Source organism: Muntiacus reevesi, chromosome 16 (genome assembly GCF_963930625.1).
Source record: "Muntiacus reevesi chromosome 16, mMunRee1.1, whole genome shotgun sequence".
NCBI classification, from domain to species: domain Eukaryota; kingdom Metazoa; phylum Chordata; class Mammalia; order Artiodactyla; family Cervidae; genus Muntiacus; species Muntiacus reevesi.
Window position 1 is genome coordinate 5292523 of NC_089264.1, and position 26289 is coordinate 5318811.

General features: G+C 39.0%; 1 protein-coding gene across 4 annotated transcripts in view; it reads left to right on the top strand.

The window, feature by feature from the left end:
- PRDM5 (PR/SET domain 5) overlaps window positions 1-20777 on the top strand; it is a 258063-nt gene extending 237286 nt beyond the window's left edge. For 3 of the 4 annotated variants that reach the window (XM_065907340.1, XM_065907341.1, XM_065907342.1), the window contains 2 exons: window positions 5007-5111; window positions 18922-20777. In XM_065907340.1, the coding sequence (XP_065763412.1) occupies window positions 5007-5111; window positions 18922-19086 (270 nt within the window). In that variant the 3' untranslated portion in view covers window positions 19087-20777. The remainder of the gene's footprint in view (window positions 1-5006; window positions 5112-18921) is intronic. The other variant, XM_065907345.1, reaches the window with a different exon arrangement.
- Window positions 20778-26289: the final 5512 nt, after the last annotated feature.

Here is a 26289-nt window from a genome sequence, read left to right on the forward strand (position 1 = left end):
GGACATTCAGTTGTTTTGAGCTAATTGCTGACAAGAGAAAGAGTTCTCCTAAGAGTCTGTAACTACAGTCCTTCCCCTCAAATGTGTTTGGAGTTTGGACTTAAAATGCTTGCCTGACCAGAAAACCCTCAGGCAAGAAATAAACTTAAAATGATCTTTGACTGATAGCATCCTATGGTGCATGGCAGAAGCAAACACAAATGCTGTCTGGAGGGACTTACCCTCAACCTGAGGACTCACGGGCTTTTAACAGATAAGGACCACCAAACATGAGCGCATGATTCCAACTTCCAGGAACTCCCAGGGAAACAGGAGCCATGAGCAGGAGATAGAAGAAACCACAAGAAGCAGAACTAAACTTCCAAAGCACATAAGATAAGGATTTATCTAATAAAGAAAATTGTGTAAATGCCTAGAATATTTTAAAACAGGCATAAGGAGCACCAATAAAAAGCAAGATTGTATTAAAAGTTAAGCATAATTGAAAAGAGCTAAATGGAAAGTTCTAGAACTTAAAAATACAATAATGGAAATTGAAAACTCAAATGATCCTATTAGGTCATTAAGTTGTTCATATCTGAAGATCAACTGATTCTAAAGAAATACATAGAGTGCAATACAAAGAGATGGAAATGGCTAAGACAGGTTGAGAAATATAAAAAATAAAAAGACCTAATTGAGTTTGTAGGCTTTCATTCAACAAGAAATGAGAAACAAAACCATTTTCAGTCAAAAACAGAATTTACTCTCAGCTGATCCTTGGAAATTCATATACATAAGAACGCATGAAAAGTAAAGAAACTGTTAGTGTGTAGATCTTCATGAATCAGATAATCACGATGGTGTGATCACTCACCTAAAGCCAGACATCCTGGAATGTGAAGTTAAGTAGCCTTAGGAAGCTTCACTACGAGCAAAGCTAGTGGAGGTGATGGAATTTCAATTGAGCTACTTCGAATCCTAAAAGATGATTCTGTGAAAGTGCTACACTCAATTTGCCAGCAAATCTGGAAAACTCAGCAGTGGCCACAGGACTGGAAAAGGTCAGTTTTCATTCCAATCCCAAAGAAAGGCAATCCCAAAGAATGCTCAAACTACTGCACAATTGCACTCATCTCACACACTAGTAAAATAATGCTTAAATTTCTCCAAGTCAGGCTTCAGCAGTATGTGAACCGTGAACTTGCAGATGTTCAAACTGTATTTAGAAAAGTCAGAGGAACCACAGGTCAAATTGCCCACATCTGTTGGATCACTGAAAAAGCAAGAGGGTTCCAGAAAAAATCTATTTCTGCTTTATTGACTATGCCAAATCCTTTGACTGTGTGGATCACAATAAACTGTGGAAAATTCTTAAGGAGATAGGAATACCAGACCACCTGACCTGCCTCTTGAGAAATCTGTATGCAGGTCAGGAAGCAACAGTTAGAACTGGACATGGAACAACAGACTGGGTTACAAGTCGGGAAAGGAGTACGTCAAGGCTGTATATTGTTACCTGCTTATTTAACTTATGTGCAGAGTACATCATGAGAAACGCTGGGCTGGAAGAAGCACAAACTGGAAGCAAGATTGCTGGGAGAAATATCAATAACCTCAGATATGCAGATGACACCACCCTTACGGCAGAAAGTGAAGAAGAACTGAAGAGCGTCTTGATGAAAGTGAAAGAGGAGAGTGAAAAAGTTGACTTAAAACTCAACATTCAGAAAACTAAGATCATGGCATCTGGTCCCATCACTTCATGGCAAGTAGATGGGGAAACTGTGGCTGACTTTATTTTGGGGGGCTCCAAAATCACTGCAGATGTTTGACTGCATCATGGCTGATCTGCAGCCATGAAATTAAAAGACGTTTATTCCTTGGAAGGAAAGTTATTACCAACCTAGACAGCATGTTAAAAGGCAGAGATATTACTTTGCCAACAAAGGTCTGTCTAGTCAAGGCTATGGTTTTTTCAGTAGTACTGTATGGATGTGAGAGTTGGACTATAAAGAAAGCTGAGTGCTGAAGAATTGATGCTTTTGAACTGTGGTGTTGGAGAAGACTCTTGAGAGCTCCGTGGACTGCAAGGAGATCCAACCAGTCCATTCTAAAGGAGATCAGTTGTGGGTGTTCATTGGAAGCACTGATGTTGAAGCTGAAACTCCAGTACTTTGGCCACTTGATTCGAAGAGTTGACTCACTGGAAAAGGTCCTGATGCTGGGAAAGATTGGGGGCAGGAGGAGAAGGGGACGACAGAGGATAAGATGGTTGGAATGGCATCACCGACTCGATGGACATGGGTTTGGGTGAACTCCGGGAGTTGGTGATGGACAGGGAGGCCTGGCATGCTGTGATTCATGGGGTCGCAAAGAGCCAGACATGACTGAGCAACTGAACTGAACTGAACTGAGAGCTAAACCACAGTGATTGTGTAAAATAATAGATTCCATACTGGGCATTAAAAATCAAGATACAAATAAGATACTGTTACACATAACATGAAAGGGCATGCTAATTAGTACATGGGAAAGCAGACAAACTTTAGATTTTGTTAAACATGCATAATAAAAAAAATTTAAGGATAACCACTAAAAGAGTGGAAATAGAGTGTGTGAGTTCTATAATAATACAGGATCAATCCAAAACATGTAAGAAAATATAAGGGAGAAAAACTTAGAAAACAGCAAGATAAAAGCAAAGCACAAAATAAAATGTTAGAAACTGATTTAAATACATTTTTAATAATGATAAATATTAATAATCAACATTCTGTTGTATTTTATTATAATGGTAATATATTCTGACAATATAAATTTTAAATGATAATAAAAAATAATAAAAAGCAAAACTCACTAACTTGAAAAAGTGACATGAGCTTGGATTAAAATTTTTCAGTTGTATGCTATTTATAACAGATGTTCATCATACCTAAGATATAGACTGTTTGAAAGTAAACAAAGATGGATATACTAGGCAAATACCATTTCCTGTTTTTTAAAAGTGAGATATAGTTGACATATAACACTGAGTTTAAGTTGTGCAACGTTGATTTGGTGTGTTTGTATGTTGCAATATGATTCCATCATGGTGTTAGCTAGAACCTCCATCATGTCATATCATTATCATTGCTGTGGTAAGAACATTTAGGCTCTAGTCTTTTATCAGCTTTGCAGTATATACTATGGTACAGTTGACTGTATTCACATTGCTGTGCATTTAGTCTCCAAACTTACCTTCTAACTTGAAATTTGTACCTTTGACCAACACTTCAACAAGTCTCCCAACCCTCAGCAAATACTAATTTTAAAAAGCTTTTACAGCTATATTATTAACAAATTATTTTAAGGTGAAAAGGATGATATAGATAAAGAAGGTCACTTAAAAATGATAAAAGATCCTATTTTCCAGGAGTGTCATACTTTTAAATTTATGTATACTCATTGTGTACATGAGTTTCAAAATTTTTGTTAACTACAGTGATAGAATTCTAAGAATACCCTAGATATTGAAGTGTAAAGTTGTTTCTAAAATGATGCATCTTTCTTTAAAAATATGTGTTTATTTTATTTGGCCACTCCGGGTCTTACTTTTGCACATGGAATCTTTGTTGCCATGTGCAGGCTTATCGTCACCACACGTGGGGTGTTCATTCCCTGACCGGGGATCAAACCTATGCCCCCACACTGGGAGCCCAGAGCCTTAACCACCAGACCGCCAGAGAATTCCCAAAAATGGTTATTCACTTTGTAGAGCTACTTGGCCATTCTCAGAAAAGCTGAAGGTGCAATGCTACCTCTAGATATACGTACTGTAGGAAATTATGCTTGCTCATCTGTGTTCAAGTATACATTTGTATGAATGTTCAGAACAACATTATTTATAAGAATGAAAAATTGGGGAACACTTAAATATCCATTGCAGCAGAATGTACATAAGCAAATTGTGGTTTTGCCATTGCACGCAATACTATACTCATTAAGAGTGAATAAATAGGAGCTACATGTGTTCACAAAGATATTCCATTTCTTAAGCTGGCTGGTGGGTGTACATGTGTGATTATTTACATACTGTTTTGTAGGTCTGAATGTTTTTATAAGTTTTAAATACTAAGGAGAAAATAAACATAGAAACATGAAATTTAAAACTATATCTATACATACTACCTCAATTCAAAAAGCATCTATAGCAGTATTTTTAAGCTATGTTTGAAAAAAGATCTTAATGCAGTTTTACTTTAAACAAATCTTTTTATCAATGCTCTATTTAGTAACTGAGCAGCTGTTTTAATGAAGCAATGTTAATTAATTTATTTTGGAATTTATTTCAAGCTTAAAAGATGGTGACTTAAGTTTCTGGTGTCAAAGATGGCTAAGGAATTCAGGTATTTTTTTCCTTGTTCTGTGGAGATACTCTTTTCCTTAAGAGTGTATGATCAGCTATAAATAATGCCTCATTTTAAAAAGTAATTTAGATTTTTTAAAAGAACATCCTTCCTAGGAAAAAAAATATTGGACAATAACAATGAAAATACTTAAAGTCACAGTCTAGTTCCAAGGTCTTAAACTTAGCCTCAAAACTTGTTAAACATTTGGTCTGGGCTTTCACTTCCAGGAATCCCTTTGAGACAGTGAACAGTGTGCAGCATGTAAACCAGGGGTCCCAAACTGTTTTGTTCAATGATGCCCTTTTAGCAGGCACTCCAAGGTGAAAAGAAAACCTTAGAGAGTTCAGTCTAGCAAGTGGTGAGGTCACAGCAATTCTGCAGAATCTCCCTTCGGGCAGTCAGGACTGCATGGAAAGAAAGGTAGTGACTCTGATCCTGGAGCTGTGAACCACGTGGTCCCTGAAGACTGCCCAGCAGGTTTTGAGTAGTCCTGTTTTCCCCTGAGAATTTACAGTAATTCATGGCACCTCTGAGTGTGCTGCCGCACCCTGCAGAACTAGGTAAAAACGCTGCTGTGTGCCCCTTGCTGAGGACGACCCTGCCCTCACTGGCATTCCTGGCCTCTTCCCTGACTAGGAGAAGCCGTACAAGTGCTCGGAGTGCGGCAAGGCCTTCAGCCAGAAGCGCGGCCTGGACGAGCACACGAGGACGCACACCGGGGAGAAGCCTTTCCAGTGCGACGTGAGTGTGCCCCGCTTCCTGTCGTCCTGCCGGAACCCCCAGAGACGGGAGATGTGTGTGGGGTGTGTCCGTGCGTCCTTTGTGCCTGTGTGAGTGAGTGAGTGTGTGCACACACTTCACAGTGCTAGGCTATTAATGTCCTGTGCTCCTTATACCTTCTGATTGCGTAACCTGTATGTTTTTCCCCCCTAGTTTACTGGCAGCACATGAACTTTAATTTTCTTTAAGACATACTTGTACCCAGTTTTAATGCAATTGAGTTGTTATTCCAAGGTATAAATGCATGATGACTCAAGACAGCTTTCATGTGTCTGCCCAAGTCTTTTCACAAGTTAATTATAGTTAACCAGAGATTAACTGGTTATAGATATTTTTATTTATTTTGTTAAAGCCAAACAATCAATTCCTAAAACAAGTATAAATTGCTTTAAAAAGTGCCACTGCTGATTGTTTAGATTTTCTGCTTATGACATTTGAAGTGAAATGAAATTATAAACATAGTTGTTCACATTATTAATGTTCACGTTATTTCTGAATAGTATCCTTGTCAGTAAAATGAATTGAATCATTGATTAATTTAGAGAAAAATGGTTTATCGATGAACAGTGTCACCATTTTCTTCTGTAAGATTGGCAGTTGACAGAAAGTTGACACTGGTGTTAGGGAAAACACTTATTTCTAACACAAAAATAGCAAAAAAAGAGTATTGTAGTTTAGTGTAAAAAGAAACTTTGAAGTTGTGATGTGTGATATTGCCCAGTTCACAGTTATCTTTCAATGCTGAGGGAGACTGGAGGACTCGTCCCCTTGGCATACTCTGCAGAATGAAGGATGGGGTAAGCTGTCTGTAAGAAAGGAAATCACAGACACAAGCTGCTTTCCTTGTCTTCTTTCCATGAAACTCTGGTGGTAAGGTTAAGGCAGCAGTGTACTCCCAGGGGGCTGCTCACAAAAAATACCTTTATCAACAGTGAACTTCTGTAAGGAGAGAACGAGATGTGCATGTGGAGAGCTCTATCCCGAACAGGAGGTGCAGTCAGTTTAACAACTTAATGGATCGAACATTCAGTCCATTGGTGCTTTTACTGGAATCATTTTCATAAAAACAAAACTTAATTGGATCATTTAGTTACACAGCTACACAAGTGATACAAGATAGAAATGAAATATTAACTGTATAACGACATCTTTCTACCATCACACTACCTGACTTTTATTTATGCTGAATATCTTCGTAGTCTACCTCCTTAGTCTACTACTTACTGGACCATGATGTTATTTTTTTTGTTAATTATGTTACAAGCATGATGTTTTCCATTTACTTCTATCCCATTTACTTCTATCAGATGTTCATCTCTCTGGGCCTTATCTGCAGTCCAGACTGGTTTATTGAGGAAAGACGCAAGTTTAATGCCTCCAAAACTTCCCTGAAATTCAGCCTGCTCAGGGAACTGGCTGGCTGTTCAGTCTTGTCCTCTTAACCTACTTATTCCAGATAGAAGTCATCCTTTCTCACCCCACTGCCAGCCAACTCCTTCCTGAGTATTAATAGTTCTCAAATCCGTTACCTCCTCTGTTTTTGTTCCCACTAGCTGTGCATAGCCTAGACCGTCACCCCACTATTTATTACATCCAACCTTCAGTGTATGTGTTCTCCACCCTCACCAAGATGATTTAAAAAAAAAAATCAAAATGAAATTCACATAAAATTAACTATTTTAAAGTGCACCATTTAGTGGCATTTAGTACATTGACAGTAACTGTGCAGCCATCCCCTTGGTTCGAAAACATTTTACCATCTCCAAGTAAAGTTCCATACGATTTTCTCACTCTCCCAGACCCTGGCGAGCGCCAGTCTGCTTTTCTCTATATATGTACCTATATTTTGTATTTCTGCTATGAGTGAATCATATAGTATGTGACCTTTTATGACTGACTTCTCTCACTTAGCACGGTGTTCTCGAGGATAATCTACACTGTAGCTTGTTTAGTGCGTTACCTTTTATGGCTGAATGACGTTCCCTTGTATATATGTCACAGTTTGTTTATCTGTCAGTTGATGAATGTTTGGGTTGTTTTTACCTTCTGGCTATTGTGAATACTGCAGAAACAAAGTGTTTATACATGTTTTAAGTACCTGTTTTCAGTTACCTGGGTTGTGTACCTAGAAGTGGAATTGCCGTGGCCATGTGGTGATGCTGTGTCTGAGTTTTTGAGCAACTACCATACTGCTTTTCACAGTAGCTGTATGTACCATTTTATATTCCCACCAGGAATACATGAGCATTCCAGTTTCTCATCATTCAGTATTTTCTCTTTTATAAAATTATATTCATCTTAGTAGACGGGAACTGGTGTATCATTGTTTTGATTTACATTTCCCAAGGGATTAATGATGTTGAATATCCTTTCAGCAAATGTATGTGCTTGTTTTTTTGTTTATGTTCTTTGGAAAAATGTCTGTTCAAGTCCTTTGCCCATTTTAAAACTGTGTTGCTTGTCTCTCTGTTGCTGAGTGTGAGACACTAGATATTAGACCCTTATCAGATATGATTGCAAAGATTTTCTTTCATTTTATTAAATATATGTCCTCTTTTCACTTTCTTTGTGTTCTTTGATACACAAACCTTTTCAGTTTTGATGTCTAACTTATCCATTTTCTCTTTATCACTATGTGATTTTTGTCCTGTTTGAGAATATACTGCCAAACTCAAGGTCATAAAGGTTTACCGTTACCTTTTTTTCTAAGAGTTTTCTAACTTTACCTCTTAGGTTTAGGTAACGTAAATCCATATTGAGTTGACTTTTTGTGTATGGTGTGAGGTAGAGGTCCATTGTTTTGCATTTTTTCAGTCTTTTACTATTGAATATGATGTTAATTGTGCATTAAAAAAATAAGTTCCCTTTATTATGTTGAGGAAGTTTTCTTCTAGTTTCTAGATAGGAGTTTGAATCTTGTCAAATGCTTTTCTGAATCATTTGACATGATCATTTTGTTTTCATTTTGTCCTGTTAATGTTTTATATTACATTGTTTGATTTTTTTTTTGTTGTTGTTGTTGAACTGCCATTACAGTCCTGAGATAAACACTGCTTTGTCATGGCTGTGTGTGTGTGCGTGCTCAGTCATTTCTGACTCTCTGTGACCCCATGAACTGTAGCCCGCTAGGCTCCTCTATCCGTGGAATTTTCCACACAAGAATACTGCAGTGACTTGCCATGTCCTCCTCCAGGGCATCCTCCCAGCCCAGAGACTGAACCTGTGTCTCCTGCATTGGCAGTCAGTTTCTTTACCACTGAGCCACCTGGGAAACCCCTTGTCATGGGTAATTCAGCTTGTTAGGGGTTTTTTTGTTTCATCTTGTTTTCTGATTGTTCATTTGAAGATTTTTTCATATATTTTCATAGTGTTCTTTCATTGTAATATCTCTGGCAGTGATATCAAGGTCATGCTGACCTCACAGAGTGAGTTAGCAAGTGTTCCCTCCTCTATTTCTTGAAAGAGTGTGAGAGAATTGGTGTTAATTCTTCTTTAAATGCTTGGTAGAATACATCAGTGAAACTCCTGGGTTCTAGACTTTTCTTTGTTGAGAGGATTTTTGATTTGATCTTTTTACTTGTTACAGGTATCCTGAATTTTTCTATTTCTTGTTGAGTCAGTTTTAGTATTTGTGTATTTCTAGGAATTTGTCCATGCTGACTAGGTTATCTAGTTTGTTGGCGTGCATTCATAGTGTTCTCTCAGTGGACTTTCCTGGTGGCTCAGATGGTAAAGAATCTGTCTGCAATGTGAGAGACCAGGGTTCAGTCCCTGAGTCAGGAAGGTCCCCTGGAGAAGGGAATGGCTACCCACTCCAGTATTCTTGCCTGAAGAATTCCATGGACAGAGGAGCCTGACGAGCCAAGAGTCGGACACGACCGAGCGACTGACACACACTTACAGTCAGTCCCTTGTGTTTCTTTGGGTTTGGTATTAATTCCTCAGTATTAAACTCAATCATGTGCTTCTCTGTGATGACTTCTCACAACCTCTAAGGTAAAGTCCACCTTTCTACTTGACTGAAGAATTATTATGGTCTTTGTCAATTCTTGCTATTTTGTATCTTAATAATCCCTTATGTGTCAGTACTCTGCAGTTTCTTTGCACTAACACTAACAGTTTCCTGAAGCAGCAGTATCGTTTTATATCTGTCTCTTGTTCCAGGTGGCTTGCATGCGCTACTCCTTACGCCTGGAATGTCTTGTTCTGCCTCTGTTCCCACTGCCGTGTGTGTGTGTGTATGTCTATATATGTGTATGTCTGCTGTATACATGTCTATATATGTGTATGTCTGCTGTATACGTGTGTGTATGTATACATGCATATGTGTGTATGTATGACGTCTGAGTGGCACTTGAGTGGCATGGCGTAAAACTAAAGAAGCTGCTGGGCATCTGTCTCAGTTCCTTACAGCTGTTTGTCAGCATGCCACTTCACTCGTCACGCTACCCTAACCCCTTAGGCCCAGCCACTCCAGGCAGTGCAGCTCCCCCACGTGCAACACCTATTGAAATTTAAATGTCTTTACTACTGCACATATGGTCCATGACTTCCAAATTCTTTTTTCTCCTGCCTTGATCTCTCTTTTGGACTCCAGGCAAATAATGTGGATTGCCTGTACAGCACGTCTCCTCTCTCTGAACATGTTTCCTTCAACTGCCCAACTCTCTCTGAGAATTCCATCTCCAAATAGCCCAAACCAAAGTCTGAGCCTCATGTCTCATCGCTTTTCCCCCTCAGCTATAACCAGTAGCTTCATCTGGTTGAGATTCTGTAGTAGGAAGGGCACAGTGATCCACAGTTTGTATGTATTCTCTGTGATTTCACTACAGTCCAGAAATGCTGTGTCCAACTCTTTGCAACCCCATGGACTGTAGCTCGCCAGGCTCCTCTGTCCGTGGGATTTCCAGACAAGAATCCTGGAGTGGGTTGCCATGCCCTCCTCCAGGGGATCTTTTCAACCCAGGGATGGAACCTGCGTCTCTTAGGTCTCCTGCACTGGCAGGGGGTTCTTAGCACTAGTGCCCCTGGGAAGCTCCTTTCTAGGAAGCAGTTGAGGCTCCCAGGGATCGAGTGGCTTGCCTGTCTCTCACTGCTCGTAACTGGCCAAGTCAGGATTCCAGGGGTCAGATCCAGGCAGCTGCCTCTCAGCCCCAGGGGTTCCCGACCCTTTTTGCTTCTCTGTGTTTCTCAAACCCATCACCCTCTCTAAATCTCCACTGCCACCATCACTTTTCTTTCTCACTCCCTGCATCCAGTGCAGTGGCAAATCTGATTGAGTCTGTAAATAAATTAAGACTGAACAATTCTCACACTTGCACAGCTACCGGCCCAGTTTCCTGTGCAATAGCTTTTTTATTTTTTAGCAGGAGCATAGTTGCTTTACCACGCTGTATTATTTTCTGCTGTACAACAAAGTCAATCAGCTGTAAGTATACTACATCCCCTCCCTCTCGCCACACCCACCCCACCCCTCTGGGTGTCACAGAGCAGGGCGGGGGGTGCATTGAAGCTTAGCGCTAACACGTATGCACTGCCATGTGTAGAGCCGCTAGCTGGGGGGGACCTCTGTACAGCACAGCAAGCTCAGCTCAGGCCAGGAGCTTCTTAACTGGTCTCTCTGCTTCTGTCTTTGCTCCTGACCGTGTGTCCTCCACTGGCCGCCCACAGGGATCTTTCCAGCGCCTGAGGCAGGTTTCATGTAGCATGTAGATTGTGTATTGTATGAGCCTCATTTGCTCAGACTCAATGCCTGTTCGTCTCACTTAGAGTGAAAACCAAGGTCTTACCAGGGTCTGGATCGCCTCTCTGACTTCAGCACCACCTCCACTCACTCCACTGCTTGGCCCCCGTGCTGATGGTCCAGATGTGCTGAGCGCGCCCTGTGTGTCGGCCTTTGCATCGCTGCCCCAGCCTGGAGCGCCCTCCTCGGGGATCTTCATGGCCTGTCCCTGTGCTGCTGTCCGTTCCCTGCTCAGGTTTCTGTCTCTCTCGTTTTCATTCCTTTCTTAACCTTCACCCCACAGTGGTCTTCTCCTTCACTGTACTTACATTCCCCTGAAACAGGACACATTTTAAAATCATTTATCATCTGTCACAAGCTCCACAACAACAGTGTTTCTCTTCTTTGTTTATTGCTGTATTTCCAGCCCTAGAACAACACCTAGCATGTAAGAAGCATTCAGAGAATATTGTCAAGGAGTGAACAAATGAATTTATGACCACTGTCTTAATCTTAGTGTGTGTCCAAATCATTTCTGACTTGGAGTGGAATATTATTTGGCCCCCCTGACCCCAGTTGTGTACCCTGTAGCTTGCTGACTAAATTATACCTTACCATCGGTCTCATGTTCAGTTCCCACCACTTGCAGAATATACATCCTTCCATCTTCTATTATGATTGCCAAGGTCTCTCGGGTTCAGCTCCAGCCTTCTAACTTCCTTCTCCCAAGTTATCCCTCTGACAGTCTCACATCTTCAGCCTTAGTGCATGGTTTTCACCTCCCCCCCCGAGCCTGCTCTCTGCTCCTCTGTACCTGTGTGTGCCTTCCCTTTCCCTGGAATGTTGCTGCCCACCTTAGGACACTGTAACCCCTGCGCCTCTGGGCAGAGCTCAGCACACCCTCCTCTGTGTCTGTCTTGACATTAAGTCCGTGGCATTGCCAGCATTTCTCCTTAGCACCCTGGACTCCACAGGGCAGGAGAGAGTGATCCTTGTCAGTGTGCTCCTTACTGAAGCAGTAGACACACTCCGTGTGGTACGTACTTGTTAACTGAAAGTGTCTGTATGGAATTCTAATGCTGTATCCAAGGACTTTTTGTTAAACATGTTGTTTCACTGTTAAGACAAAATCAGTTTACCTTCAGCCTAGATAATAAAATTTTTTCCCCATTTTTGATCCTGTGAATTAATACTAAGGTGGCATAGGTTGAAGGGTTGTATTGCAGGTGGAAAGATAGAAAAGGAGGCATCCCTGTTGGAAGTCCTTTCTGCTCTCCCATATTTTTAAAAGACTATAATCATCCTTAGGTTTGACCAGTTTATACAGAGCATCAGTTTGAAGCCTCTTAATGACTGCATTTAAGCTCATGAAAACCTAGCTTTTAACATGTAGGTAGTCAATTTCACAGCCATGACATCACTGCTCTGCTGACATTTAATCTTCTGTCCTGGCCCTCATTCAACAATCTGCCAGATCGTCGCCGTCCCGTGTCCTGTTGGAGCTTCCAGGACGCCTTAATTCCGAGCCATCATCCATGACCCCAGCGTCCTGCGCAGCCCCCTTGCTGTCTGCCCAGCTCGCCGCACCATAGCTCTCCCGTGGTGACTATTTAGGTGGCCTCCACTGTACCCCTCACAGCACACTGGTGAGGTGAAGTGTCTGAGAGTCCTTTTTTTTTTTCCAAAGAGATTTTCACTTCTGAAAAAAATGGAGCAGCCAGGCAAATGGAAGAAAGTACAGGGGGCTCGCATCTCTCTGTTTGAAGTGAGCGCCTTTAGTAATAGCTGGCCATGGGAGGTGGTATAGACTCTGAACCCAGACTGTCTGGATTTAAGCCCTAGAAACCTCTTCCTACTTCTGTGACCTTGGGCAGCCTGCTCAAAATGGAAGTGTGGGTTGGTTTCCCTCTGTAAATTGGGGATAATGGTACTGGTATCTGTCTAAAAGGGATTGAGAACTGAACAAGCTGATGTTTAGAAATGGTTGAGGGTGGTTCCTGGCATGCAGTGAAAGCAGCTGTTACTGCTTAAACCTAGTCCCTGTGCCCGACACTGAAATAAAACGGTGAACAAGACGCCGTGTCCTCGGCCCTCATAGAAACCACATTCTTTCGGAGTATAGACTTAAATCAGCCTGAATAAATGTCTGATTGCATTTTATGATAAAGACTGGGCAAGGGGAAAAGGAGGGTGCTATGAAGGAGTAGTTAGGGAAGATTCTCTGAAGAAGTGCCTCTAAGTAACCTAAAAGATGGAATCAGCCATGGGGAAAAGCACGTTCTAGGCTCAGGGAACAGAATAGATCAAGGCCTGGTAGTGGGAAAAGGGTGGGGTGTTAGGGGAAGTAAGAAGGCAGGTGGAGCTGGAGCTCAGTGAGGGAGAAAGAGAGGCACCAGTGCAGTGGGAGAGCAGACTGGGGGCCTTTCAGCCACAGCAAGGAATTCGTTTTGAACCTAATTTTCACAGGAAGCCATTGAAGAACTTGGTATCTGTTGTTCCTTTGGACATCAAGTTTAGAGTAAGGAGCCAGGGGGAGAGAAAATAGGGAATACATTTTAATTCTTTCTTATTTATGATCCCAATGGTTCATTTAGACTTATAAAACAATTTAGAGTTTCTTGTACTTGAAAATAATCTCTAAAGATACCTTCTTTGGTTTTTCCAGAATTATTCCATAGCCTTTTAACTTATTGCTCATGGGGGTCGTATCAATCATCTGTCTAACTTCCTCCTCCTTTCTCTTCTTTTAATAAATATCAGTGGAGTGACTACTCTTGCCCTCCTGTTCTTTAGACTAGTAAGGAGAGACATTAGAAAGCACACAATTAATTGATTACACTCGAGGTGAGTGTTACCCAGGAACCGTAAAGGCCACTATGAGAATGTTTAGTGGAAGACTTCTCCTGCCAGACAGACCCTGAGGAACACATGGGAGGCAGCTAGAAAAGAGCAGAGAGAAAGTGCTGAGGTAGGAAGGTGTGGTGTCTTCATCAGCCTACACTAAAGCTGAGCGGTTGGGCTAGAGTTCAGTGAGTTTCCATCAAAGTAAGGAAGGATCCAGGGAACAATTTGTAGGTAGCAATATGATATTTGTACTTTGAAAATCTTCCAGCTGCTGAGTGGAGCATGGACAGAAGGGGTAAGGGTGCATGCAGAAGGATTCAGGTAGTGTTTATAACCTGGGTACTTTTGACAGTGTGAAATTGTCCACAAGTCACAGGAAATTTGCCTCTCTGCCCCTCTACAACATGCAGGCAGTAACCCCCATTCTTCAGGATGGTTACACATCCCCCCAGTTCCGAACATTTTCCTGAGAGGAGGGAAAACTGTACCACTGTTTAAGAACAAATGACATTGGCTACTGTAATAACCTACACTTTGGTTTTCAGAGGGAGGTGCTGCACATCCCAGGAGGCTAGGAGGCATCCATGGGGAAGCAGGAAGGAAAAATTACAGCTTTAATCCCTGCTCATCATCCATGATCAGAGTGGGAACAGAATTAAGCTTTGTTATCACTGAACAGAGGGCTTGGTGCCCTGGTTCCCAGGTAGTCTCGTGTGATGCACACACCAAGTGTGACCTGAAGTGAGAGCAGCAATCCCACAGTGATGCAGGTTATCTCTCCTCCATTTCTGCACATTGTTAGCTTTGTGATTTATGTGCCCATGAAGTAGGAATGTGGATTCTGCTATCTGTTCTAAAATAGAGTATGGAAGAGTCCTATACAGAAACCACAGGTTGAAAATGATATTAATAATATAAGTACAAAGTAACAAAAAGAAACAGCAGAGTTAAAATTACTAGTTAGCAGTAAATTTAGATTTAAAAAATGACACCGTCATATCTGAAAAAAAGTAAACCAAAATTTGAAAGTATCCAGAAGAGACACTTATTTGTCTACACTTTTGTTAAAGATGACTTTGAGTCTAAATATACTGTATCATATCTTAGACATTACCTAATGAAAGTATGAGGTCATAATTATTAGCACAAAACTTTGCTTCATCTTTTTCACATGCTTTTAAAAGTTTGTCTTTAATAGTGTAACTTACATTTATACTATTAGCACACTTGGTATATTTTATTGACAAGTACAGATGAGTGGTACCTGCTGAACTGTCTCCTTTGGCTGGAGAAGCACTGGTCTAGGCAGGTGGTGGTTTGTGCTCAGGCTACGGCAGAGAGGTGGAGACAATTACATACCTTCTAGAAACGTGCATGCGGGAGAAGTGGCGTGACTCAGTGCGGTGGGAACCAGGGAGACGTAGGATCGAGGCTGAGCCAGATCTCCAGATGTCAGACAGGTGGCACCTTTTTTTTTTTTTTAAGAGAATTAGATTTGGGAGACAGTCTTTTTATTTTTTTTAAATTAAAGTGCAGTGGATAAGTTACAGGTGTACAGTATAGTGACTCACAATTTGAAAGGTTATATTTCTTTTACAGTTATTATAAAATATTCGCTATACTTCTGTGTTGTGTGTCTTGTAGCTTATCACATCCCTGGTAGTCTGTGCCTGTTCACCCCCTGCCCCTGCACTGCCCCAGCCGCCGCCTCGCTCTGGTAACCACGAGTTCGTCCTCTGTGAGTCTGCTGCTTCATGTTGTAGTCACTAGTTTGCTGTGCTTTTTAGATTCCAGTGCTGTTTAAGACATGGTAAATTTGAAATATCGTATTCAACAAGCATTTAAATCCTCCACTGTACAGATCAGGAGAGTAGACCAAATCAGAGACAGATTTTGGCAAGTGAGCTCCATATAAAGAGGCACAAAAAGCATGAGGATGACCAGGGGAGAAAACAGCTAGTGAGTGGAGACGTGGGCTAAGGAACAGACATTGTGATGAGGGGGACACGGCCAGAAAAAATAGAAGAGACTAGGAGAAACTAAATGCAAGGCAGAAGGAAAGGGCCAGGTATGTCGTACGATGCTGAAACTTCAGGCTAAATGAGGTTTCCGGAGTCCTGCGGCCATGTGGAGGTTGGTGATGCATCAAAGTAGCTTAGAGTTAAAAAGTACTCACTAAGGCAGAATTCTGGTGGGAGTGCGCTTGAGGCGTGAATGGAACATGATGATGTGGATCCTTCTATCAACAAAGTATACTTTTTTCATTCCAAAGTGTAGTATTTGCTTTCTAATTATAAAAGTTTCCTTTTCTGTTTCAGAAAAATTAGGAAATACGGAAGGGAATAAAGATAGAAATAAAATGATCAAATATCTCAACTGATATCAACTAATATTAATGTCAGTCTCTTGATATTTTTCCTCATACTTATTTACACAGATACAGTTATGATCTTTATTTCAGTATAGTAAATTAAATTGTACATTACTATTATTCTGTTTTCTTGCCTTCCCTTGCCTTTTAGTATTTTTTGAAGTATGATTTTTTTTTAACTAGCTGAGAAGTATTTCTTCATCTGATTATATAAAAAATGAATATACTCTTAAACTTTGGGCAAGTAAGTCATTTGTAATACTCCACTTCTGTAAATAATTCCATGATGAACATCCTATTTGTACATCTTGAACTAAGAGCTCTTCATACAGGTAGCATTCCTGGTTCTTTTAAGGCTTGTGAAAATACTAATAACCTCTCCATGCAAGATGCTTTGGAGTAAGGGCTTCTCAGTACCATTACCCTCCCATCAGCATCATTTTCTGTACCTGTGCATATTCCATTCCCTGTTTTAGAATCATATTTGGGCATATGTGTGTGTGTTAGTTAATAAGTGCATTTCTTGAAAATCGCATGAGTTTGCATTTTCCTTTTTACTCTAATTTCAGTCTTAAAGGGTACTCAGTATTTTATATCACTTATCATAACTTGTGTATTATATCATCTGTCCTTGTATTTCATGCCCTTTCATATTCTTGAGTTTTTCCTTTTTATTCCCTGATTTTTACTACATGAAACTACCCTGCTTTGTTTCTCAGAGACTATTTAAAGGTATGTGCTCTGTTTTAAATTATGGCTGTAAAACTCACTTCACAAGAAGTGTCCTTTCCTAAGCTTGATTGGAAGCATTGTGTGTGTTCTGGAAAGTTATTCTGTTTGCCTTAAAATCATTTGTATGTTACGGGGAGCTGCTTCTCTTGATAGTAGCTGTGCTTTCTCTCAGATTCCATACCTGGTGACTGGTGTGGTTTCCTCTTTCCAACCTGCTGATGATTCTTCTGACAGAGAAGATGAAAGAGAAGAAAACAGGCACTAACGTTTATTGAGTGTCTGCAATATAGCATCTATTTGCATAGGTTACCTCATTTAGTCTTAATTCTGGGAGGTAATGTTCATTGTGATCATTTTATAGGTGACAGAATTGAAGTTAAAAGGCATGATTTGTTCATTGAAACTTCCTTAGTAAGTGACAGAATCAGATTGAAACTCAGTGAGTTAATTCAACAAATACTTAGTGCTTAGTCTGTAGGCACTGTCTACCCCTTAGGATATATGAGTGAACAGAACATACGAAGATTCTCTGCCTTCCCATGAAGGTCTGAGGTCAGGGTGCCGGAGTAGTTGAGGTTTTAGTGATGGGCCTCCTTCCTGATTGTGTCCTCACACGGCCTTCCTTGGCGTGTGCAGGCAGAGACAGAGAGAGAAGAGAATCTGTTTCTCTTCCTGGTTTTGTGAGGGTGTGAATCCCATCACAGGACTCCATCCTCGTGAGCTCATCTACACCTAAGGATCGCCCAGTTCTTGCACCTCCATAATCATCACATTGAGGATTAGGGCTTTAACTTAGGAATTTTGAGGAGACACAAGCATTCAACCCATAGCAGACTCTAAAACTTACTTCCTTTAGACCATACTAGGCTGCTACTTCTGTATAATGCAAAATACATTATTGGATTACTCTCTCTCCTTACCACATTGGGGGCTTGCCCTTCTGAATTTCTTGTTGCTATCAACATAAAATCCCCCTTCTCCTATAAAGAGAGAGGTGAATATTTTTATTTGCTTTTGTATTTTCACAAGCTTCACCTCATTCAAAATTTCAGCTTCCATTCCAGTATTTTACCGGCCTTTACCTCTCCCATTGTATTCATTTTGTTTTTCATGGAATTTTCACATTATTTAAGTGTGGCTTATTTTACAGTGCATGTGCTTTTGAAGAATTCAAATAAGTGGAATTTTTGTGAATAACACCAAACTTTTAGTGAAAACTTGGTACTATAAAAGATTTCCATTTCATTTTTACTTTTGTATGATTATGGCTCACATCTTCTGGGATAATTTAATATTTTCAGTTATTCAGCTGTTTAATGTCTGATGAGCTAGGTGGCAATGTGGCAGAGATTACATGAAGAAAACGTGTTAAATGAAGTACTTTTATTGGAATACTGAGTATGTTAGGATGCTTAAAGCAGTGTTAATCTTTTACTTCACAAATGGGTCCAAATTACTCACTAGTGAGACACGTCTTGTGCTACTTATGCCAAGTACTAGATAGATGCCATCTAGACCATAAGACATTTTGTTTAATAAGAGGTTTAATATGAAATCATTAATATACTCCATTATGAAAAGAAAAATACTGTTTCCAGGGAGTTGTTTCCCTAGAGATGTTTAAACATAGTAGGTGGGGGAAGGGAGGCATGTTGGTACACAGAAGACACATACTCAATGCAGACACCTCTTGGAGCTGTAATTGTCTTTACTTCTTACCTTGCATGTTAAATCCCATTTATTTCAAGAGCACTTTTTTTGTTTTTATGCCTGTCAGCACATATTGATAATAGGAATTTGCATAATGTATATTGTGTAAGTGATTATTGTTCTTCAGTCGCTAAGTCATGTCCGACTAAGCCTAACTCACCATGCTCTGTCTGTGAGATTCTGCAGGCAAGAATACTGGAGTGGGTTGCTATTTCCTTCTCCAGGGTATCTTCTCAACTCAGGGATCAAACCCATGTCTCTTGCTTGGCAGGCAGATTCTTTACCTGGTAAAGAAATTCTTGGCAGGCAGATTCTTACCTGTGTAAGTGATAAATTTGTGTATTTTCAGATTTTTTAATATAATATGACTGGTATCTTTGGGTCTTTTCTAGGTTTGTGACTTGGCTTTTAGCCTGAAGAAAATGCTGATCCGACACAAGATGACTCATAATCCCAATCGTCCGCTGGCAGAATGCCAGTTTTGCCATAAAAAGTTTACAAGGAATGACTACCTCAAAGTGCACATGGACAATATCCATGGGGAGGCTGACAGCTAATGGTAGCTGCAAAGGAATTAAGCCATTCAGAAGGGCTCCTAATAGGAAACCCAGGTCTCTCACCTGATTAGCATAGCAGTTCACTCACTGGTCTCGCAGTTCTTATTTGCCTACCTTTAGAGTCTGTACATACATATGCAAAAGGACAAAAAACACTACTTTTATTAAGAAATAGTAAAAATGGAAAACAATAACTTTGTAACCTTCCAAAATACTACTTTCGTTATGCCTTTATGGAAAAGGAGCTATGCCATCTTCTTGGCCATCTCTCTAGTGAAGTTTATTAACATACTCTCTGTCAGGCTTTTTTATTTTATTTTTATCCTTATGTGTGTGCATTAGTATGTGCTGGTTATCACAATTGGTTATTACTAATTTAATCAGAAAGGAGTTAAGATTTCCAAGATAGTTTCATTACAGATAAGGATAAGAGCTAAGAGTTTTCCAAGTCTCAAGTATAGTAACAGAATAAAACTTGCTATTTGTGAAACAGGCCAAAAGTTGATGGTCCTCCATAGCTCTTTACAACAGATGAGTTTAAAATAAATAGGTGTTTAAGAACTAAAACATCTACTGAAATTTTGCTCATTTTAGACAATCCTCAGGAAACATTTCCTCATCATTCAGTTGCTGGCATTCATGGTCTGGAATACTTCTATCAACACAGAAGTGGCCATAACACTTAAATTTGCCCAGCTGATTCTCCTGAGTTTATACTCGCTTGCTTTAGAAGTTAACCACAGATGGCTAACCGTGGAAACAACATGGGCTCTCACTGTCTACTGGCTGACGGAGCAGCAGGACGGTAGGTGCATTAGGATGCTGACCTGGCCCCTTACCCGCTCATTGCATCGGAGAGCACAGAGCCTGTCTGTGCAGATGCAACAGTCCTCAGAGCATTTACATTCTGTTTCTCAAGAGACATTCTCCAGAATCTTGGCAGTAGGTGATTCTGAAACACTTTTGAATTACTCTCAATCCTTTATAATTAGGAATCCAGAAAAAAAAACACAACCCTGGCAGTTGTTACGACTGAAATGATCACCGATGTTTAAGGAAAATTGAAGCAAGACGCATAATTTCTTCCTTTAGGTTTTATTTCAGTTCAATACTTGAGAACAACATACAATGAACAGCTTGTCTTGGGAGAAGATATGATAAAATGTAATAATGTTGTTAAAGTAGTATAGAAGAATCCCAACCAGCAAAAACTTAAAATGAATCCCAATTCAAGAACTTTTCTATTTGGAGCCCATTCAAAAGAGAAAACGTATAATTTTCAGGAAGTTATTTAATTCTAATCATTTGTGGAGAAAGGTTATCTGAAGACACAGTTCTCTGAAATCAGGAATCTTGTTTTAGAATTATATTTATGCTCAGTTCCAGTTCTAAAAAGAAACAATGATTCATTATAGATATTTAAAGTCTGTGAAAATACTAAATTTGAAATTCACCAGAGGTAATTTTTAAAAATATAAATGCCTGGATTATAATTTAGAAGATGTCTGAGTATGGCTATATGAAACATTTGTTCTGAAATTATAGACTGTATTTTATACAAATAGATTTTGGTCTTGTTTCTTGCTATGTCATTTGTTTCAGTAGTATATTTTTAGATCTAAAGTATTTTCAGTTTAACATAACAGTGTGCTTAATCTCATTTGAATATAAAAGGACAGCTGTAAAATTTAGTAGTGGGTATTATTTAAGTGTGTTCTGCTCATTCCTTTGGGTGCTGCCTTCTCTGTACGGGACGCTTCATGGCCCAATTGTGTGAAACTTGAAGCCAGACCAACTGTGTATCATCTCAGTGACTCACAGTTTACAGGGCTGCTGAGGAAGTTACCCTGGAAACCGTGTTATCACGATGCTGTGGAGAGAACTAATGAGGACTGAAGTGCTGGATGTGATCTGGCCCAAGGTCTGCAGTCAAACAAGACTTCAGAAAATGGCATGCAGAGACCTGCTGGTACACCATCCTTTCTTTTCAAAGCACTGAAACCAAAACAGACCCTTAAAAGATTATTTCTGTGCCATCACCTTTTATCCAAAAGTTGATTATTTATAAAACACGTCAGATATGTTAGTGTTTGTGTCCTAGAACTTTAAAACCACTTAGCGATAACAAAGAGATAAGAATTCATTTAGTTTGATTGAGAAGTTAAGAACAGAAATGAGACAGTCATGGGGGAAAAATCAGGCATGCTGGAGTGCATGTACTCACTAAAGAATCTTCCTCTTAGGCTGCAGAAAGTTATGGCTCCTGTATGCTTGTGGGAAGAGGCCAAACTCTTACCCTGAGGTCAAGACTGGTGGTCAAAAGCTTTTAGTAATACGGGTAGGCTCAGATAAACTTTTATAGTTACCATCTTTGTATAGTAACATTTAACATATTTGTATATCTAGAATTTTTTTTCTTCTTTTACAATCACTGGCTTCTGTTTTCTTTTTTTCCCTTGCCTTTTTTATTGGGGTTGTCGTTGGCGATACAAAACAGTTCGTTAATTAATCATAATATTTGCAGCATGAAAGTATTCATTGGTGATTCCTTTGGGCGGTTACACAGAATAGTTAAAATACTACTTTTAAGAAACATTTTTATATGTTTTGTGCATGTGTGTATGCAGAGGATCACTCTTATGAGAGGCTTATATTGTACATGCAAATACATTACTTTGTTCAAAACTCTTCAGACCTGTTGCAGTCAACAGTTGTGGATGTGAATCACACGAAGTCTTATAACGGTAGTTTGTGCATTCATTTTTATGGGCTGCTACTCTTCCCAAAGCTGGAAGAGAGGGGGAGAAGCTAGTACTGGAAATACTAACTTTTTCCTTCACAAACTTAAATGTTACTTGTGAAAACTTATCTTGAGGTTGTAAATATACGGAGATGGACAGGTAGGAGGAAATGTGCCTATTTAAAACCCTAAAATTTTATCATTAATAATGAGGTTTACTTGCATGTACATATATAAATACAGTATTTGTGAATATAGTAGAACTTTAGTAGCATTTTTATTTTATTATAAATCTATAATCTATATAATCACTACCACAGCTGGTAGCAGCATTGTATTTTACAATAGGACAGTTCTACAGTAAAATCGAAATGAACATTTAAAGTTGTTTTTGATGAAAGAAGAAAATATAATTGTCATTACTCCCAGACCTCCTGTTTTGCAGTTTTATTTCTAAGCATTTCTAGATCTGGAAAATCTATAGTTAAGCCAAGTTGGTTTCCGGGTCATAGAGAGAACACCATCTTAACTCTCATCTCACTTTTGGTCAAACGTAAACACCATGTGAAAAGAAACATTACTAATGATGAAAAACACTTGATTTATAATATTATCTCTGAGCATAAATATCCTGATAATCACAAATATAATTTAAGAATGATTAAAGTTACAGCTGATATTTTGCGTGTTCGTCTTTTAAAAGTGGTGTTTTATTATTCTGGTGGTGTTTCAATCTTGTGAGCTTTCCCTGGTACAAAAAAGTTACCATCATCATACTTATCATGATTCTCCAAGTAGTTGATTCAGAAATGATACATTCATTTACTTTTGATGTGTCAGAAGTCATTTAATTAACTGAGACACTAGTTCTTTGGAACTTCCATAGTGTTAACTACTTTGGGCTCAATACTGCTATCACTGCTGTTTATTAATTTGTTATATGACAGGAAAAAAATTAACACCGGAGCCTTCCGTCTGGGCCATGTTAGAATATTCTAGATTTCCTAGGCCCATGGACCAGCAGAGGATGCAAAGGGGATCTTATACCAGAATGGTGCTGCTAATCCTGTGTCCAAGTTCGCATTCTCTCTTTAAAAAATGCCTAACACGGTACTGGAAAACAGCATATATAAAAACGTTTATATTTATTTCAAAGCAGGCTTCCTAAACATTTGATATATTTTTCTAACCCTGCAAACATTTAAGCAATTAGGGTAAGTTTTATGCCACCTTGGCATGTGACTCAGCAGAAGGTAACTCAGATTTTAGGTACTATTCATATGCTGAAAATTGAGAAAGGAGATGAGACCACTGAAACTCGATGATCTAAGTTAGTGTGAAGGAATTAATATTAGAATATCACAGTTCCTAGTAAGTCACTATAGACTTACTAGGAATTAATTACTTAATAATGCATTTGCCTTTGTAAAATAATATAAAAATGAAAGGAATTCCAACTTGTAGTGGATACCTTATTTTAAAATATTGCCTTGGAGAAAAATAATGGTCTTTTCCTTAAAGTAAATTTCACCTGACATCTTTTATGTGATGTTTGACTGGCATACCTTTTCCTCCTATTCTTCTACTATAGACTATTCCTTAAGAATATGTACATTTTGGATGTGTTTCTAATAAAGGATCTATGGTAAGATTTCACATATTTTATCCTGTCTGAAAATACTGTGTTGTCTGTGATCATGAATCTGTCCTGTCTTTCCCAGTCTTACCTAGCCTTCATATGACACAGAGGGCTTGTATTAGAGTCTGTACTTAGGGAGAAATTTGTTCTTTACACCTAGCATACGAAATTCATCATCACCGATATGTAAATCTGATTAAAGCCTGACATTGTAGACGTAATTCAAGACCCTCCTTTGTTGGTTCTCACTGACCCATGGTAGCTGGTGATGCACAACTGGAAACAAAAGAGATTCCTTAAAAATATTCCTGGGACTCTGATACCGTGGACACAAGTATAACTGCTGAAATCTGAAGGGATTCACCACCATTACTGGGATTTAGTTGTTGGAACAGTATGGCCTTTGTTCATTCTTTAAATTTGATAATGCAACTCATAAAAAGGGAAGTGCATTGACCTCCAACTTGATATTTGTGTTGCCTTGCTAAAGTATTAGCATCTGGAGAGCTGAAACTGTATTTGATGAACAAAAGAAGGTCTGAAATTAACTTTGATGAAATCAAAGCAAACTGTATAGTTCTTATGCTAAGTAGGAACATAAAAGTATGGGAAACAAAATAACATTTAATTGATTCCAAAACCTATTTAAATTTTAAAATGAGTCTTTTATGGAATATTGCATTTAGTCATTAGAAATTCTGAAAAATTAAATTTTGTGGAAATTAACCAATCACTTACTTTTGACTGCCTTAAGTCTAGTTTTACTATTCAAACATAGGAAGTCTTCTGATGTTACTTTCTGGTGGTCTGATTTACCATATAATAACTGCTTACAGCTCACCTTCTACCTAGCAAATACACCGCTTACCCCAGAATGTAGCATACAGTAAGGCAGTGTCGGGTCCATGCCATTCAGCGTCGCTTCAGCCTCTCCGGCTCCTCGCATGTGGAATCCATTCCTCGTGCTCTTTCAGCTGCTGCATGACTTCATGTCATCTCTAGTTTCGCCTTCCGCTGGGTTCCAAGAGTGACAAGTTGGTGGTGTTCCCAGACTCAAATTATGATATTTAGGATATTAAGTTGTATCCTTTCTGCTCTGGCTATAAAATGTGAAATTGGGGCAGACGAATTTAGTTGATTAGGGTATTATTAGACTAAGTATTTGAGTTGGGCCAACTGGTTTTGTACTGAGCAAACCTCAGTGTCCTGAGTTACAGATCTCACCCCTAACCATGCCGACTCTGCCAAGGGCATGTGGCTTGTTTTGACTGCAGATCCTGAGAGAGAGAGAGAGAGAGTCATGAGGAATAAAAGGGGAATTCTGCAGGTGTGTCCTGCAGACAGGAGTGTAACAACGCCCTTCTAAAGATGGGTAGGTTGGAATTAAAATCTCAGGTAAGGGTATTACAACTGAAGAACTAAGATGGCTTTCATAAGGCTTACATGTGATAAAGCTGAGATTAAACCTCCATCTCCCGACTTCTCTTCCTCTCTCCGCTTCCTGGACGTCACTCACGTCACGCTTTGACAATACCGTTTTGAGTCTGAGTTTTATACATATCTAGAGAAGAATACCATCTCCTAAGTATCTGACACAGTAAGTACTCCTTTAAAGGAATGGCTTATAATATATGCACATACATATGATGGTGCATATTGATAGTCAGTGAGCAAGTTAATTAATCAGAAAAATAAGGAAATTATATTTTGGGAAGGGGGACCAAAGTCACTGAATGTGAGATAAGCATTATGTATAGTTAATAATCAGACAAATCTATAAAAGTTTAATTAATTATTAATAGCATATTTCTACCTTTCTTGTGTATATCACCTTCTTTATAAATAATGTTTTTGACTAGTTTCCTTGATGGCCTGTTGCAAATGCATACATATCTTATGGGAATTTAAATACACATACAAGATTGAGTAATACATAACCAAATTTCATGTTTTAATCAGACAATAAGGTAATTATTATAGTCACAAAATATCCTATACACTCTGCTTTGAATGAGGAAGTACTTGAACAAAGGCATTGTGTAAGAAGTCACTGAGAATTTAGTTACAAGATATATTTTACCTGAAATTCAAAGCTGTGTAAATCCACAATTTTCTCATACTTAAAAGTAAACAGGAAAGGAAAAGTGGACAGAAAAGAAAGTATTAAACCTATTTTAGACGTGGAAAAAATATCAAGAGGTGAAAACAGCTATTTTCCCATTTGAAAAGGAAGGATGGGCATAAGAAAAAGGGTGGAAGGATCATAAGTTTGGCAAGATGATAAACTGTAACATCATTTATCAGCTGAATTATATCCATTTCCTTAGCAGTAAAATGAATTTAATAGTATCTACTGGTTGGTTCTATTATGAGAAATAAGTCAGAAAAAATTCATTTATTTATGCAAAGAATGCCTGGGACATTAACTAGAGTTCAAATTAATCCTGCCCCAGTATTCTTCCAATTTAATGCCTTGTCATTCTATATATGCCTTCAGAAGATTCTAAAATCCCCAACATTCCATCTCCTACTTTGAAGCAAACTTGTCACAAGGCAAGTCAGACAAGTTTTAAATTGTGTATCACTGATGTAATTATGGTGATAGAAGCATTTCATTTAGGAATGTTTTGAAAATTCTTAAGTACTATGTCAATTTAGCATACATACTTATAGAAATGACCTGTTCTTTTAACCCAAGCATAAAAATAAGATTTTTAATTCTTAGATTATTAGATGTTTTTTGTTTTGCTTAAACTACATTTAATCTTCTTTTAAAGCATAATCAATAATTTTGGGTTTGTAATTGAACTACCTATCTCTCCAC